At 47.4% G+C, this 18,538-nt stretch overlaps 1 protein-coding gene across 1 annotated transcript in view; it reads left to right on the top strand.

The window, feature by feature from the left end:
- Positions 1-18,538, top strand: part of EYA2 (EYA transcriptional coactivator and phosphatase 2) — a 245,582-nt gene that overhangs the window by 208,551 nt on the left and 18,493 nt on the right. The window contains 1 exon segment of the mRNA XM_077460602.1: positions 14,517-14,606. Coding sequence (XP_077316728.1) covers positions 14,517-14,606 — 90 coding nt within the window.

Raw genomic sequence — 18,538 nt, 5'->3', positions numbered from 1 at the left:
AATGTTCCTTCTCGCACCGGCCGCTCCCAGACGTCTCATTACGAGGCTTTAATTACACGGTTCCCCAAGGTGATTGCAGTCGGGATTTTGGCTCCCGCATCCTCCCCGCTTACCCCTTCCAATTACATTCCGCTGGCTTCCTAACATGAATGTGCGATTGAAGCATGCAGAGAACATTTGTCTGGGAGGCGGGCGGCTTTTGTGCTATAGAAATCGTTTTTGGTGATTGGGGGGGAGAAGACATTCCGCGCCCTCTGCGACATACCTGGAAAAATTCCCGCATGCGATAAATAGCAGGTTACGGACCTCGTCATTATTTTACGCTTGTTGGAAGCAGAAGAATGGGCCGGTTGACATTGTAAGTTGATGGCTAGAATTTCCCTGGGAGTGTCCGCTGTCATCCTCCAACTCCCCCCCGCGCCAAAAGGACAAGTAGGCCCATGTCGTTCCTTTTTAAAGTAGAATTCCAGGAAAAAACCCAACTGAAAAATGCCCCCCCTCCCCCTTCCCTCCTAACACCTATCCTGGCTAAGCAGGTGAGCAAGAAAGGTGTATATGCTTACCTATTTTCAGCCCGCTCCAGTCAGGTCACATGATGTGATAGCTGCAGGGGAGAAGAGAGTGACATTACACATAGGCTCCTGTGGGCTATCCGTTTATCGGCACCCCCTCCTCTTCCCTGCTGCCTCCACTGGCTGACGGAGGGCAGCCAGATCACGTGAATGGCGGCCTGAAAATAGATAAGTATACAGATCTCTTTTACACAGGTTAGTCAGAATAGGTGTTAGGAGGGGGGAGGGGACACTTTTAAGTCCAGTTAGGCTTTCCTGGAATTCTACTTTAAGGCTGAACTCCAGTCAAGTAGCTAAATTCGCAGATGAAGGCTGCGTCACCATGCTGTCCATCCAGTCCTGATATTTGCACAGTTCTGCCACATGAGAGACCTCATTTTCAGGCCTTTCTGTGACTGGATAGTGAAAGGAGAAGCAGCAGACTGATGAGCTCCTCCCTCTGCCCTCCTGTCTAATCAGAATTTATAGGGTGACAACGCTTTGTCCCCATTTCTAGTTGTGCTCCTGCATTGTCACTAGTAATGAGTTCATATATGTTCATGCCAGGATCCGAACCCACATGTGGGAGCCGGCTTGCCATTTGTGGGTGGGGCATTCTCTGTCCCTCAGCTGCAAGCAGGGCCAAGACAAGGGGTGGGCAGGATGGGTGGCTGCCCTGGGGGAGGGGGCACTGTGGTATCATGTGAGATTGGGGGATGCCATAAGGAGATTGGGGGGGAGATTTGCGTTGGGAGGCGGCAGGGGGTAAGGATTGTTCTAGGATGGGAAATTTTGGGGGGGGGGGGGCGTGCTAGGAGTGGTGATTTAGGGGCGGAAGGGGGGATTGGGGAAGAGAATATGTACTCGGAGGGGGGAGTTGTGCTAGAAGAGGTGATGTGGTAGAGAGGGAAAGGGAATTGTGCTAAGAGGGGTATTTTTTTGTGGGGGGGGGGGGGTTGTGCTAGTACGGCTGATTGTGGAGTATTTGTGCTAGGAGGGGAAATTTGGGGGGAGGGAGGATTTATGCTGGGGGGGGGGGGGGGTTGGGAGAAAATTGTGCTAGGAGGGGGGAATTTGGAGTGGGGTGGGGGAGTGTTACTTGGAGGGGACATTTTAGGGGTAGAGGATTTGTGCTAGGAGGGGTAATTTTTTTTTTGTAGGGGGGCATTTGTGCTGAGGGGGATTTGGGGAGTAAAGATTTATGCTGTAAGGGGGGATTTCAGAGGGGGGGTTTGTACTGGAAGGAGGGGGAATTTATGCATGCAGATTAGTCCTCAGTGTTTTTGGGAGGGATTTTTAACACATAATGCATCTTGGAGGGGGGTTGCAGTTTGGCATGTTCCCCCTGGGCTCTAGATGACCTTGTTCCGGCACTTGTTGCAAGTATACAAGGGGCAGAGGATCGGCCCATACAAGTGACTACTTTTTAGCGGGCTCGCACACATGGGTTCGAAATCCTAGTCCGAACATGCCTGAGTTTCCCGATGGTTGTCACCATGTCACATGGGCTTCCAGTGGGGACTGCTTCAATGCATGTCTCTGGCATGCATGTGAAAAGGAAGTGGCTGTAAAGAGGCTTCAGGGGGTCAGCAGCAAATGTTTTTGTTTTTTTTAATTAACCTCTTCCCGCCCACGCTATAGCTGAAAGACGGCTGTAGGTTGGGCCTAAATTCCCGGGAGGGCGTCCATGTTTGTCCTCCCGCACATGAGCTGCCTGTGCACCCCCCTCAACGAGACTCGGCTGATCACAGATCGATCCCGGCCCCCTACCACGTCACTCGCTGTCAGCCAATGACAGCTGATCACGTGATGTAAACAGAGCCGATGAGCAACTTTTTTCTCCTCACAATGGAGTAAACGGGACATCGGTCCCGCACATTCCATACCCACTACGGCTAAGCAGTGCCCATTAGTGCAACCTATCAGTGCTGCCTATCACTGCCACCTATCAGTGCAGCCTCATCAGTGCCCACCAGTGCCACCTCATCAGTGCCGCCTGTCAGTGCTGCCTATCACTGCCACATATGAGTGCAGCCTCATCAGTGTCCACCAGTACCCCTTCATCAGTGCCGCCTATCAGTGCTGCCTATCACTGCCACCTATCAGTGCAGCCTCATCAGTACCCACCAGTGCCACCTCATCAGTGCTGCCTATCACTGCCACATATGAGTGCAGCCTCATCAGTGCCCACCAGTACCACCTCATCAGTGCTGCCTATCACTGCCACCTATCAGTTCAGCCTCATCAGTGCCCACCAGTGCCACCTCATCAGTGCCACCTATCAGTGCTGCTTATCATTGCCATCTATGAGTGCAGCCTCATCAGTGACGCCTATCAGTGTTGCCTATCACTGCCACCTATCAGTGCAGCCTCATCAGTGCCCACCAGTGCCACCTCATCAGTGTCGCCTATCAGTGATGCCTATCACTGCCACATATGAGTGCAGCCTCATCAGTGCCACCAGTACCACCTCATCAGTGCCGCCTATCAGTGCTGCATATCACCACCTATCAGTGCAGCCTCATCAGTGCCCACCAGTGCCACCTCATCAGTGCCGCCTATAAGTGCTGCCTATCATTGCCACCTATGAGTGCAGCCTCATCAGTGCCGCCTATCAGTGTTGCCTATCACTGCCACCTATCAGTGCAGCCTCATCAGTGCCCACCAGTGCCACCTCATCAGTGCTCCCTACCACTGCCACCTATCAGTGCAGCCTCATCAGTGCCCACCAGTGGCACCTCATCACTGCCGCCTTATCAGTGCCCATCAAAGCCGCCTTATCAGTGCCCATCAGAGCCGCCTTATCAGTGCCCATCAGTGCAGCCTCGTCAGCGTGCATCAATGGAGGAGAAAAATTACCTGTTTGCAAACTTTTATAACAAACTATGAAAACTGTTTTTTTTTTCAAAATTTTAAGTCTTTTTTTGTTTAACAAAATATAAAAACCGCAGAGGTGATCAAATACCACCAAAAGAAAGCTCTAGTTGTGTGAAAAAAAAAAGACATATGTGTACAGCGTTGTATGACTGTGCAATTGTCATTCAAAGTGCGACAGCACTGAAAGCTGAAAATTGTCCTGGGCAGGAAGGGGGTTTAAGTGCCCCGGTAGGCAAGTGGGTTAAAATAAACAGTTTTTAAAACATAGTGCTTTAGCTAAAAGAGTTTACTTCTACTTGAAAGCCGCACTAAAAATTGCTTCCAGGAAAAATGTGTGTGTGCGACCATTGTCTCCCTATCACAGGTAAATCCGGGCTTAGCCTGCAGCGGGCCCCGGAGGGTTAAAGAGAAGTGTAAATGCCATTGTTCCTGAGTTAGTAATCAACACAAGAGGATTAAGCTGAACACCTTTTTCATCCTGTACAAAGATAAGACCAGGACAAACAAAATGACAAGCCCCCTCCCTCTGCATTAAATAGACCCTATCACTCTGGTGGGGGGGGGGGGGGGATGTGAATGTCTATGAGAACAATTAACTCTATCATGGTGGCGGCACGACATTTCCTCCGGGGCAAGTTTCCGGAAAGGTGGCAACAGCGCACCGTGCCTGACTTATTACAATTGATAGGGTGACAATTGATAGGTGTAATTCTTAGGGTGAGAACGCAGGAGCATAATTAGCAGACAGCGATGGAACCAGGGGCGTAACTATAGGGGGTGCAGCAGTCGCGACTGCAACTGGGCCCTGTGATGCAGGGGGCCCATGCAGCCCCCTCCACATATGGCCAGCAGCAGCATAGGCAGCTAGGGGTACCAGTGCACCATGCACACGGGTGGCTGGAGGTGGAGGGTGACTAGCAGAGCTCCATGCTTGACTATCGCACTGGCTGCTCTTTAGTTGTGCATTCCCCCTGTGACCTGTGTCCTCGGCCGGCTCCTCAGAGTACTCCTCTCCTGCTCCATGCATTGCCGCTCAGTCCAATGCCTGTTCTCCCCAGCCAGAGTTTCTTTCTGGGAGATATGCTGATCGCCCGTCCAGCACACTGGATGGAGCCCAGGCCAACATGGATGAGTGCGCGGCCTACAGCTTGGTCATGGTGAGTGAGAGGACCCCATCCCCCACACACCATTACATACCCCCTCCATCTCCCCCTGGGGACAGGGACCCCCACCTCCCCTGGGGACAGGGACCCCTTCTCACCTGGGGGCAGTAACTTCATCTGCCCTGGAGAAAAAGACCTCATCTCTTCTGGGGACGGGGACCCCATCCTGCCTAGGGACAGTCCCCCAATGGAGCACCTAAAAATAAAATAAAAACTACTGATACCAGTGATGGAACTACAGGGCTCACAAAGGTCATACCTGTGACCACGCCCTGGAGTTCCACCGCCGGACTCACCGGGAAGGGCCCTGGCTGGGGTTCAGGGGGGCCCTTCATGGTTTCTTGCATTGGGGCCCTGAAGGTTCTAGTTACGCCACTGGATGGAACGTTGTCACCCTATAACAGGCGGGATCGACCAGGGATTATTTTAATGAAACCTGTAGATCATTATTACACAGGACTTCTATAGCACCAACAGTTTGTGCAGCGCTTTACAACATGAGGGCAGACATTACAGCTACAATACAATTCAATACAGATTTTAAAATACTGAAAATTACATTAAAATAAAGCTTCTGTAAGATGGTAATGATGATTAAATTTACATACACTTCTTTCTTACTTTGTTGTTTTATAATGCTTCATTTCATGTACGGATTTGTAGATTCGAATGGATACATTTGATGCATGTTTTTTACTCCCTATCATATATCATCTTTGCACTGCTGGTGTAGCAATATATTTATATAGTGAAATACAGGACTTACAACTCTGTCTGACTACTTAGATCTTGAATTTTAAAAGCAGTGGCAACCCTGCTCTTCTCATAGGTTTGATAATCTGACAGAAGTTCGCTGCTTTTAAAATTCAACATCTAAGCCGTCAGACGCAGTTCTTAGTCCTGAATTTCACTATATAAACTGTCTTTACTGTTATAAATACGTCTAAAATGCAAAACTCCGGTGGGTGTAACAACATGTCCGCTTTCCCCCTTCTTAGTATATCCTTACTGTGGATGAGTGTGGGGTGTAGCAAGATGGAAGCGACTGCACTTTTTATTCTATCTAACCACCAATACGATATGCATGCTCTGGAGCTTTCAAAGCCGTAACACCTCTTTCTCAAGCCTCTTGAGTGGCTTGAAAAAGAGGTGTTACAGCCATGAAACACGTAGCAACATCAGCCAAGTTCCCAAGCTGTCAGATCGGCTTCAGAGCTTGTATATCCTCTCTTATTGGCAGTTTCTGCTCCCTATCATCTTTGCACTGCCTGGGTTTCTGGATGATGCAGCAGAGATTATGACATGCACTTTTTATTCTATATAACCACCGCTAGGAGAGGATATGCAAGCTCTGAAGCCAATATAACAGCAAGAAACTTGGCCAAAGCTCTTAAGCCAATATAACAGCAAGAAACTTGGCCAATGGTCTAAAACGCTGGAAAGCATGAAGGGGGGCGTGGCTACACCTTTCAAAGTGGTAACGCCTCTTTCTCAAGCCTCTTGTGTGGCTTTACAAAGAGGTGTTACAGCCATGAAACGCGTAGCAACATTGGCCAAGTTCCCAAGCCGTTAGATCGGCTTCAGAGCTCAGATATCTTCTCTTATTGGAGGTTTCTGCTCCCTATCATCTTTGCACTGCCTGGGATTCTGGATGATGCAGCAGAGCTTATGACATGCACTTTTAATTCTATCTAACCGTCGATAGGAGAGGCTATGCAAGCTCTGAAGCCAATATGACAGCAAGAAACTTGACCAATGGTCTAACACGCTGGGAGGCATGAAAGGGGCGTGGCTACACCCTTCAAAGTGGTAGCACCTCTTTCTCAAGCCTCTTGAGCGGCTTGACAAAGAGGTGTTACAGCCATGAAACACGTAGCAACATCGGCCAAGTTCCCAAGATGTCAGATCGGCTTCAGAGCTTGTATATCTTCTCTTGTTGGCGGTTTCTGCTCCCTATCATCTTTGCACTGCCTGGGTTTCTTGCTGATGACACCAGAGCTTATGACATGCACTTTTTATTCTACTAGATGTGAATGGTTTATTGGTTTTCTATTAATAAATTGATCTTGCATACTGCACTTAGAAGAAGCACCATCATTTGTTTCTTTGCCTTGCTACAGATATTCCTTGTCTGCTTATGGGGCTGCAATTATTGACTTATTTTGGCCGCTAGATTGAGCTGCGGATCATAGGAGATAAACATATTGGAGAAAATATAGGGAAAATCCACACAGGTTGGGCAAATGCTTGTGGCATTGGTCGAATGAATGATTTATAAATAGACCTCTTAGCGTGATTTGTGTGTTTCTTGCAGATCTGTGCAGTGATCCAGTAATAAAGACCACTGCAGCTCTCTCTCCTTGTGCAGGGTGACAGGTCTTGTCTCCGCCCCCTCATGTAGTTTACTGCAGGCAGTCAGTAGTGGATGGGGCCTGCTGTGTCCCTCCCACAGTTTTGCTCTCTCTCTCTCCTTGTGCAGGGTGACTGGTCTTGTCTGCGCCCCCTCCTGTAGTTTACTGCAGGCAGGCAGTAGTGGGTGGGGCCTGCTGGGTTCCTCCCACAGCTCTGCTCTCTCTCCTTGTGCAGGGTGACTTGTCATTTCTCCGCCCCCTCCTGTAGTTTACTGCAGGCAGGCAGTAGTGGGTGGGGCCTGCTTGGTTCCCACAGTTTTGCTCTCTCTCCTTGTACAGGGTGACTGGTCTTGTCTCCACCTCCTCCTGTAGTTTACTGCAGGCAGTCAGTAGTGGGTTGGGCCTGCTTGGTTCCCACAGCTCTGCTCTCTCTCCTTGTACAGGGTGACTGGTCTTGTCTCCGCCCCCTCCTGTAGTTTACTGCAGGCAGTCAGTAGTGGGTCGGACCTGCTTGGTTCCCACAGTTTTTCTCTCTCTCCTTGTACAGGGTGACTGGTCTTGTCTCCGCCCCCTCCTGTAGTTTACTGCAGGCAGTCAGTAGTGGGTCGGGCCTGCTTGGTTCCCACAGTTTTTCTCTCTCTCCTTGTACAGGGTGACTGGTCTTGTCTCCGCCCCCCTCCTATAGTTTACTGCAGGCGGTCTGTAGTGGATGGGGTCTGCCGGGCCCCTCCCACAGCTCTGCTCTCTGCACAGTCTATGTACAGCCCAGTGATGTCACTGCTAGGTGTACAAGATAATATCTCGGTTTGCAAAGGCATTTTGGTGCGCACAAAGTGGATTTTTATCCTTTGTGACAATTGAGGAACATGTTTAAATTGTTTGTGCTTTAACATTTGAATCGAAACAAAACACAGAACTACGAATCCCCTTAAGCCGCCAAATTTTCTTCCTTATCTGCCTCGTCTCTCGAAAAACACACTGCAGGCAAACAAGCCACAATTGGTTGTTTAAACTGTGAAAGGCCACAGCCAAGGTTCACTGTTGCGCTAAAGTATTCTCCTGGCCGACCGCCAGCCCAAAAAGCCAAACATTACCTGCCAGAGTGCATTAGCGGGGTGTCATTGATGTCCCGGAGCTCGCTGTCTCATAAACCTCCAGAAAAATTATCTCTTGGCAAGAGGTTGGGGCGAATTGTCACTCAACTTTATGCGCTTGCGTTTTTTTTGTGTTTTTTTTTTTTTTACGGGTGCAGAACAAATAACGTGGTCCCAATCACTAGGCTCTTTTCTGTGACTGGGACCCGAATCAAGAAGCCGGCAACAAAAAAATGTACTCCCCTCCTCCCATCCCCCCACCTTTTTATTAATTGCACTCTTTAGGGGATATTTAGAGTTCAGGCCGCTGTATAAATCACAAGGAATATGGTGTCAGTTGCCTCTTCTGGCTGGCTGCTTTGTAGGGTTTCGATGTAGTCATAAATTATAGTGTCTGCGCTGAATTAATGGCTACAATTTACAGCTGGTCAGCGAATCAACCACCCAAACTAAGGAGATTTAAGGTACGTCTCCTTGCCTCTCTGCAGAACATGTCTGCTAAATGGTGCTGAGACCACCCTTGTGGGGGGGGGGGATATTTGCTCATGGGTGGGGCAAGCCATCTGCAGAGCATTTTGCCACCTTAATGGAAATTGATGTGGCAGAGCAAGGTTAATGGGAGATACAATGGTGATTGTTCCCCTCAGTGGTGGGACAAAGTCCTTGAGCATCTAAGGCAAAAATGGAAACGTGCAGGACCAAAAGGTGGTACAATGGCGACTAGTCTCCTCAGTCCTTCGAGCAACCAAGGCAAAAAGTGAAATGAATGGGATGGGGTTAAGTTAGCAGGTGATTTAATGGCAGTTGGCTTCCTCAGTGGTGGGAAAAGATCTTTGACCATCCAAGACAGAATGTAAATGAGTGGAACCAAAAGGAGGTACAATGGTGACTGGTCTTCTCAGTGGCGAAACAAGGTCCTTGGACATCCGAGGTAAAAATGGAAATAGATAAGGTGGGGCTGCATTATGGGGCAGTACAGTGTCTATTGGTCCCCTCAGTGGTGGGACTAGGTCTTTGGGCATCCAAGGCCAAAATGGGAATGGATGGGATGTGGCTACGTTATCAAGCGATATAATAGCAGTTGGTCTCTTCAGTGGTGGAATAAGGTCCTTCCAGCATCCAAGACAAAAAATGAAATGAATGGAATGGGGCTAAGTTATCAGGTGGTTTAATGGCAGTTGGCCTCCTCATTGGTGGGAAAATGTCTTTGAGCATCCAAGGCAGAATGGAAATTAGTGGGACCAAAAGGAGGTACAATGGGGACTGGTCTTTTCAGTAACGAGACAAGGTCCTTGAGCATCCAAGGCAAAAATGGAAATGGATGGGGTGAGGCTACATTTTGGGGCAGTACAGTGGCTACTAGTCCCCTAAGTGGTGGGACTAGGTCTTTGAGCATCCAAGGTAAAAATGGAAATTAATGGGAAGTTATCAGGAGGTATAATGGCAGTTGGTCTCCTCAGTGGCAGAACAAGGTCCTTGAGCATCCAAGCCAAAAATTTAAATGGATGGGGTTAGGTTATGAGGGCGGTATAGTGGCTAATAGTCCACTCCGTGGTGGGACTAGGTCTTTGAGCAGCCAAGGCAAAAATGGAAATGGATGGGATGGGACTAAGTTAGCAGGCAGTATAATGGCAGTTGGTCTCCTCAGTGGTAGGGCAAGGTCTTTGAGCATCCATAGCAAAAATTTAAATAGATGGGACCAAATTACCAGGAGGTACAATGGCGATTGGTCTCCTCAATGGTAGACAAGATCATTGAGCATACATGGCAAAGATGGAAACAGATGTGGTGGGACTAAATTATTGGGCAGTGCATTGACAATTGGTCTCTTCAGTTGGGGCATCCAAGGCAAATATGGAAATGGGTGGGGCCAAATTACCAGGAAGCACAATGGCAAGGCCCCCACAGATGTTAGACTGTCACCTGACCCAGTAAAAATGTACACAATAAAGGCCAAATCCAGACAGACTTTTTTAGTTTTGCAGAAAATGGTAAACAATTGATTTTGATGCGATTCCCTACTTCCTCCCCCTCCAATTCTCTTATCACCAGGACAGGAAATGAGAGTTCATCTTCTCAATGGTGACACAGAATGCTTTAAAAACCCAACAGAGGTTCTAACCCCTCCCACTCCAGCCAAAACAAAAACGAAGAGCTTTGGGCAGAGCTGGGTTTTAAAGACTACAATGCTGGAGAATGTGGATTGGGTTTTGTTTGAATGGAGCACACATGGGTATCTGGGATATTCCCCGCTCTGTCAGTGGAAATTTAGATCTTTAATTTATAGGAAACCTATTATGATAAAATCTTGATGCAAAGAGATTTGAAATATTTTCAATCAATTCGGCATTCCCATTATGAGGGGTTCCCACCATCACAGTGCTGGTTTCCAGGGTTCATACACCTGCTGTGCACATTACGGTGGGTTCCCACCATCCCTGTGCTGAATTCCCAGATCTGTACACCCGCTGCGCCCATTATGAGGGGTTCCCACCATCCCTGTGCTGAGTTCCTGGGTCCGTACACTTGCTGTGCCGATTATGAGGGGTTCCCAGCATTCCTGTGGGGATTTTCTGGGTCTGTACACCCGCTGTGCCCATTATGAGGGGTTCCCACCATTCCTATGCTGAGTTCCCGGGTCTGTACACCTGTTGGGGCCATTATGAAGGGTTCCCACCATCTCTGTGCTGAGTTCCCAGGTCTGTACACCTGCTGTGCCCATTATGAGGGGTTCCCACCATCCCTGTGCTGAGTTCCCGGGTCTGTACACCTGCTGTGCCCATTATGAGGGGTTCCCGCCATCCCTGTGCTGAGTTCCCGGGTCTGTACACCTGCTGTGCCCATTATGAGGGGTTCCCACCATCCCTGTGCTGAGTTCCCGGGTCTGTACACCTGCTGTGCCCATTATGAGGGGTTCCCACCATTCCTGTGCTGAGTTCCCGGGTCTGTACACCTGCTGTGTCCATTATGAGGGGTTCCCAGCATTCCTGTGGTGATTTTCTGGGTCTGTACACCCGCTGTGCCCATTATGAGGGGTTCCCACCATCCCTGTGCTGAGTTCCCGGGTCTGTACACATGCTGTGCCCATTATGAGGGGTTCCCACCATCCCTGTGCTGAGTTCCCGGGTCTGTACACCCGCTGTGCCCATTATGAGGGGTTTCCACCATCCCTGTGCTGAGTTCCTGGTTCTGTACCCATTATAAAGGACATTATAAACAAGGTGGATGTGGCGTTTGCAAGAGATATATAAAAAGCTCGTCAGATTCAACAAGTAACGGAAACAGAACTTGTATTTTCCTGTGTTTTGGGGATTTCCTCCGGATGCCCCCAATCTCCACCTTTATTGATGGGTTAGCTGGATTCAGTCTACAGTTGTCCTTATCTTTATGTCTGATTCTACAGGGGGCACTAGCATGTCAGCTATATGTGATTGAGGTGACTGAGGTGGCATTTAATAATTAATGAATTATTCTTAATCTAATCTCTGAATCGGAAATGTACCGTTCTGTTCCTGGGTGAATCAAACCAATAAAAAAAATGGACTTCGCTTGTGAGTGGACTGCCCCTTTATTATGTACACGCAGCCTCTTATTCTTTAACATATGTTGTAGATTAGCACCTCGGTGTCAGGCCGCCAAACAGGTCTGTTTTGTAAAGCGTTCCCAAGTCATTAAGTGCAATTACGGATCTGACATTCTCTGTGATTTGAGGCACTTTCATTAGCGCAGGTAAAAAAAAAAAACCGCAGGTAGGAGTTTCCAGCACAGAAAGGCCTCGATTGTCTGCTAATCCGTCTCTAACCCCTGGATGACATCCCCAGCAGATAAAGCCGCAGAATAGCAGTCTGATTTCATAAATACACATAATTAATGCCTTCATCCCCGTGGCAGTGTCATTATTTGCTCTGGGGCTCGGCAGGTAGTTGGCAGCAGAAGAGAAAAGGGGGCCGGCGCGCTGGAAGTAGTCCTATGAGGGCTTATCGCTCATTGTGGCGGCTGTGTGAATGTCAGGGTGATTGGAGGCCGAGCAAACAGGAGGAGGGGGGGAGGCGGCGCAGGTATGGGGGTTCATCGCCGCGCTTGGCGTGCCTGAACACCGGGCCGGAGACGAGACTTGTACACAAATATTTGAAGGAGAGCATCGTCTCCGATGTGAATGTTCTTCCACCTACATATGGAACTTTTTTTTTAAGTTATCTGCACTGTCTGTAATGATGTGCATCAAATTCAAAAGAAAGTCTGTAAAAAAATAATAATTCAGAACTCTGTGTCTGCATGCATATGTTCCTAACCTGTCACAATATACAGCTATAGTTCAACCATTCAGAAAAAACTCCACCTTTTTACCATTTAAAAAGCCATCCATAAGCTCCAGTCAGTGGTTTTGCCTAGGCTGAGATGATGTCATCAGTCTGCTGCGGGCAGTAGAAAGCATTTTGCTCAACTGCAACATTGTAACTTTGTAGCAAATCATAAGGCCATAAGATGAGAGACTGCAACTTTGTAATTTTGAAACGGAAAGTAACAGGGGGAGAGGCTACAACATTGTAACTTTGTAGGAAATCACAAGGTCAGAGACTGCAACATTGTAACTTTGGAGCCACAAGTGATTGGAGTTATAACTTTGGACTTTTACACGTGATCAAACTGCAACTTTGTAACTATGCAGCAAGTAACAAGGTGAGAGGCTGTAGCAGGGGCTGATCTGTATCAGACATTTGTGAGCACAGCCATGAACTGCACAGGCACCCAGGATTTATATGGTTGTGCCCATAAGTGTGCGCAACCAACTGCATTAGGTTGAGCACCATAAAGCTCAAGAACACGTGTGTGTTTATGTATATATCTATCTATATATATATATATATATATATATATATATAGATATATACTCAACCACCCCACCCCCCACTGTTACCTATGTGGGGGCAGGAGAGCACACGCAGCAAATGGTGGGTGGGGCCTAATTGCATTAAGACTGGGAGAGCCTTAAAGAGGCATTAAATACCAGGAGTGTACTACATAAAGAGTGCAGGGATCAGGAGTGTGCTACCTACAGAGTGCAGAGTTCAGAAGTGCACAGTGTACAGACTACAGAGGGCAGAGTTCAGGAGTGCACAGTGTACAGACTACAGAGTGCAGAGTTCAGGAGTGCACAGTGTACAGACTACAGAGTGCAGAGTTCAGAAGTGTACAGAGTGCAGAGTTCAGGGGTGCGCAGTGTACCGAGTGCAAGGTTTAGGGGTGCAGAGGGTTCAGGGGTGTGCAGTGTACAGCATGCAGAGTTCAGATGTGCGCAGTGTACAGAGTGCAGGGTTCAGGGGTGCGCAGTGTACAGAGAGCAGAGTCTATGATGAACAGTTTACAGTCTTCAGGGGTGCACAGTATACAGAGCAGGGTTCAGGGGTGTACAGTGCACACAGAGAAGGGTTCAGGAGTGCACAGTGTACAGAGAGAAGGGTTCAGGGTTGCGCAGTGTACAGAGAGCAGGATTCAGGGGTGCACAATGTACAGATGCCTTTAAAGCACCTCATCTGCAATCTCAGCGTGAAAAGCCCAAGTGATATCACACTGGGGCGCTGCGCTGACAGGACGTCAAAAAATTGCTGCAAGCAGCTTCTTTGAGGTGCTTTAGGAGTGGTGTATACACCACTCCTAAAGTGCCCCTGCCCATTGAAATCAACGGGCAGCTCTGCCCAAGCGCCTTAAAAACGCCCCACTAGCGCCTCTAAAAATGTTAAAGCGCCACTAAAACTAGCGGCACTTTACCGACAACGCCCCCGCGCCTTTCAGTGTGAAAGGGCTCGAAATATAATGGGGACTTTTGGGATTTCCATCTGTAGTTACCACCTCTGGGCTTTCTCATCTTAGATTTCCAAGTAGGTGTCCTGGTTGTCCCCACCAGGGGTCCTTCTCCATAATATTACATAAACTAAAAACGTCCATCTAGCGAAAAGGTGAAGTGACCTGACATCTGAAAGGAATAAACCTATCCACACACCATCCCCTGAAAATGTACCTAATATTTTGCCTTGTGAGGGCTAAACCATGAGTTCTCCTCCAGGTATTTTTTTTTTAGTACAGTATATACTTAAAGTGTTTCTTAACCCCCCAAAAAAGCTGAAGATCACCCTAAAAGGGTATTTACATGGCTCGTTTTTATAAAAGGCTTTGCCTGCCTATAATAGAGGAGCTGGCACAGCTTTGCACATTTGGGTTAATCAACAGTTTGAGGTTGAATATGTTTTTATTATTAGCAAAATTATCAACAAATTACATAGACAGTCATTTACAGTGAGTGAATGCAATTGCAACAAACACTTTAAATCAAATGGATGCAATCTGACTGTAGCCTATTCCACCAGCTGAATAAATTAATTACAAATATTCTATAAGGATCCCGGTTTATGATCTCTATAGCATTATTTGATGCTTATTCCAGTTCTGTATGTGATCCAGTCTTCATTCTTCTCTCTACAGGACACGACCACGGCGGTACGGGTTGGTCTTATGATGGAAGAAATGATCTTCAACCTTGCTGACAATCACCTTTTCTTCAATGACCTGGAGGTAAGTGTCCATTCACAGAATTACTTTTCTAACCTGTTCATAAGGCTTACTATAGAGGTAAGCCAAATGTTTTGTGGACAACTGACCAACGCATCTACACTATGTGGCCCCTTCAACCCTATGATGTTCAGGTGTCATCATGCAAAGACATTGTAGATAATTGTGCTCTTCCAACCTTGTGGTAAGAGTTTAGTGAAGACCCTTTTCTGTTCCACCATGGCTGTGCCCCTGTGTACAAAGCCAATTCCATAAAAAACATGGTTTGACCAGCTAGTTTGGAGGACCTTGAGTGTCCTGTCCCTGACCTCAATCTTACTGAACACCTTTGAGATGAAATGGAATGCCAATTGCAAGCCAGGTCTTCTGTGTTCAAAGCCAGCTTCAAAAAGACATGGTCTGACCAGTTGGGTGTGGAGGAACTTGAGTCAGATCCCTGACCTCAACCCAAATGAACACCTTTGAAAGCCAGGTCTTCTCATCCAACACCAGTACCTGACCCTGGAAACACGCACAAGTTCCCATAGATGTCCAGTGCCAGTGGAGGCGTCCAATGTATTTACGGCTCAATCCAGGCATGTGGTTATTATTCATCATCACTCCCATCATTGCATTGGATGAATTGTGGTGATATGTGGCCCCCTCATCCCAATGATGCAATTCAGTTGACATCCTGCAAAGACATTGTAGACAATTGTGCTCTTCCAACCTTGTGGTAACAGTGTGAAGACCCTTTTCTGTTCCACCATGATGGTCCCCCTGTGTACAAAGCCAGCTCCATAAAGACATGGTTCAACCAGTTGGGTGTGGAGGAACTGGCATGTCCTGGACAGAGCCCTGAACTCAACCCTACTGAACACCTTTGAGTTGAATTGGAATGCCGATTTACAAGCCAGGTCTTCTGTGTTCAAAGCCATCTCCATAAAGACATGGTCTGACAAACTGGATGTGGAGGAACTTGAGACAGATCCCTGAACTAAACCCAAATGAACACCATCACAAGCCAGGTCTTCTCATCCAATATCACTACCTAACCTTGAAAACATGCATAAATTCCCACAGACATCCAGCACCAGTGGAAGTGTCCACTGGATCCACAGCTCGACCTGGGTCTGTGGTTATTAGTCATCATCACTCCCATCATTCCATTGGATGAATGGTGGTGGTATGTGGCCCTCTCATCCCAGTGATGGAGTTCAGGTGTCATCATGCAAAAGACATTGTAGACAATTCTTCTCTTCCAACCTTTTGGTAACAGTTTGGTGAAGACCCTTTTCTGTTCCACCATGACTGTGCCTCTGTGTACAAAGCCAGCTCCATACAGACATGATTTGAGCAGTTGGGTGTTGAGGAACCCTGAGCTCAACCCAAAAGAACACCCTTTCAAGCCGTCTTCTCATCCAATATTACCCTGTTTCCCCGATAGTAAGACACCCCCGATTGTAAGACGTATCGGGAGTTTCAGAGGGGTCGGCTAATATAAGCCGTACCCCGAAAGTAAGACATATGTCTTACTTTCAGGGAAACACGGGGGTATTGCAGCCTCCCTCTCATCTAGCTGTGCGCCGCCTCCTGCCCACGTCCGCACCGTCCCCCTCTCCATACGTCGCCGCGTCTGCCATTTCCCTCTGATCTTAATGACCGCCGCCTCCTACCCACGCCTGAGCCGTCCCCCTCTCCATAAGTCACCGCGCCGTCCCCTGCACTTGTCACTGCCGCCTCCTGCTTAAAATACGGTAATGCACACAGTATTAATCATACATCAGTAAAACATACACACTGGCATACTGGGGTATCATCTGCTGTATGTAACCCAGTGGGTATCAGCAGGTGTCACACTGGATTATATACAGCAGGTGGTACTGTATCACACATAAATCTGTTTTATCCTCCAGTATTCCACTGTTCGTTCTTACCATTTTTCATTGTTTTACATGTTATGCAATGTTGTAACAAGACATTCTTGGCACTTCCTTTTATAAAACTGTTTTGTGGTGAATACAATACTGTTCAGGTTGTTAATAAATGTTAATTTTATGGTTAAAACAAAAAATTCGAAATTTTTTTTCCAATATAAGACATACCCCGAAAGTAAGACATAGTGGGGCTTTTGGGGATAAAAAGAAAGTAAGACACTGTCTTACTTTCGGGGAAACACGGTAGTACCTGACTTTGGAAACGCGCATACATTTCCAAAGTAGTCCAGCACCAGTGGAGGCGTCTTCTGTATTCATGGCTCAATCTGGGTCTGTGGTTATTAGTCATCATCACTCCCATCATTCCATTGGATGAATGGTGGTCACTGTGCCGGGGTGCTCACAGATGCAGGAAAAGCCACAGCTGCTTTGAAATTCCCATCTACGTCTCGCCCGCCGTCTACTTTCCCAAAAACACATGAAAACAGCCACAAGAGTCGTCGAAACACACAATGCAATCAAGACGTATTGTTTCACAAAAGCCTTTTATTTTCCGAGCAACAACCGCCCAACACGTCCAACCCTGATTTACTGTTTTCCTCTTCCACGAGTCCTCTGTAATTAATTCCAGATAAGACGCGGCCTCCGAAACTATCTCCTGCGATTCGCCGGACATCTGACCACAAAAGCGCCAAATTACAAGCCAGCTCCTGGCACGGCGAGACGCTCCAATCACATTGTTTTCTTTTCACGCGGTCATCTGTTTATTTCTTCTCGCCACATGCCGGATCCAAAATTTGTGTTCCTCTTGGGTCTCCCCCAGGAAAATTTTCCTCTGTTGGGTCCAATAATTTTTCCATTTTTTTTTTTTTCATTGCGGCATTTTTTTGTAACTTTCATTTTGAATTCCTCCACGACTTGCGTTGCCTTTTTTAAAAAAATTTTTTTTTTTTAACATAACGTTGAAATTGTTTAATGACAGGGCGTATATGGCCCCGAGATGCTTTGGCCGTGACCTTCTGGTTCTTTTTACATCATTAGAAAACTTTTTCCTCTGGTTCAGATCTTTAAGCCCTTTCTAGCCGTGCCAACATCTAATTCCGCAGTTTACCAGCTAGACCTATGAACTTTCAAGAATGCCCGGGTTCTCGGCTGTAGTCACCGACTCCATCTGCCAGAGGAATGAAAATTCTCCTAGGCAACTCGGTGAGAGTGCGCCACCATGTGGTTTAATGCTACCAGTCTCTCTCTTTTTTTTTTCTTCTAATGTATGTGATCCTGGCAGATGTGTGAGTGCTTAGGTACCCGCGGCACACAACAGGGAGAGTGTGCAGGCACATGGACGGGCCAAGGCTGTAAAAACTGGTTTGCGGAAATTAGATTTCCAGCTGATTGAGGGAGCTGGCCAATTAACAACAAATGGGATGTCTATTAATAGCGGATGCAAGCTGCTGTGAAAATAGGGAATAAGTTAGAGGTCGCAGCATGCACATATTTTAGGGCAACGGCGGCCAATCAGATTTGTGCGTGGTGGCTTACACATCGCATTTTTCTCTCAAATGAAAATGGCAGTGTTGCGCACCCAGGCGCATTTAAAGGGAACCTTTCAATAAAGAAAGAGGCAATTTTTGACCTGAAAATGCTAGCTGCCTGGCTGTTATGCTAATCCAGTGGCTTCAATGCTTTGAGTCCCTATCCCATAACCGGATCTGACTTTTCCCTGACTTTCTTGACAGCTCAGCATTTCAGTAACCTCATATTATTTTGCATGATGTGAGAGCGCCACTCTTGTTTCAGCTTAGTTCAGCCCCCGAAGAAGGGAGTTTTTAAGACCCCTGAAACGCGTTGTGCTTCATGGATATCTCATGCGCAATAAAAATGAGACAATCCGAATATCACGTACTAAGACCCTTTTTTCTTTTTTTTTATAATCAGTGCTGTGCTAAGACCTTTTTCATTTGGCGCTCCCACATACTGTATGGATTACTCCCTATAAAAGAGCAATGAAATACCTCTGTG

This window comes from Lithobates pipiens, unplaced genomic scaffold (genome assembly GCF_037356315.1).
Source record: "Lithobates pipiens isolate NorthernLeopardFrog02 unplaced genomic scaffold, aLitPip1_a1.2 Scaffold_28, whole genome shotgun sequence".
In the NCBI taxonomy this organism is placed as follows: Eukaryota; Metazoa; Chordata; class Amphibia; order Anura; family Ranidae; genus Lithobates; species Lithobates pipiens.
Note: the sequence above shows the minus strand (reverse complement) of the source record. Positions and strands in the feature narration are given on the sequence as shown.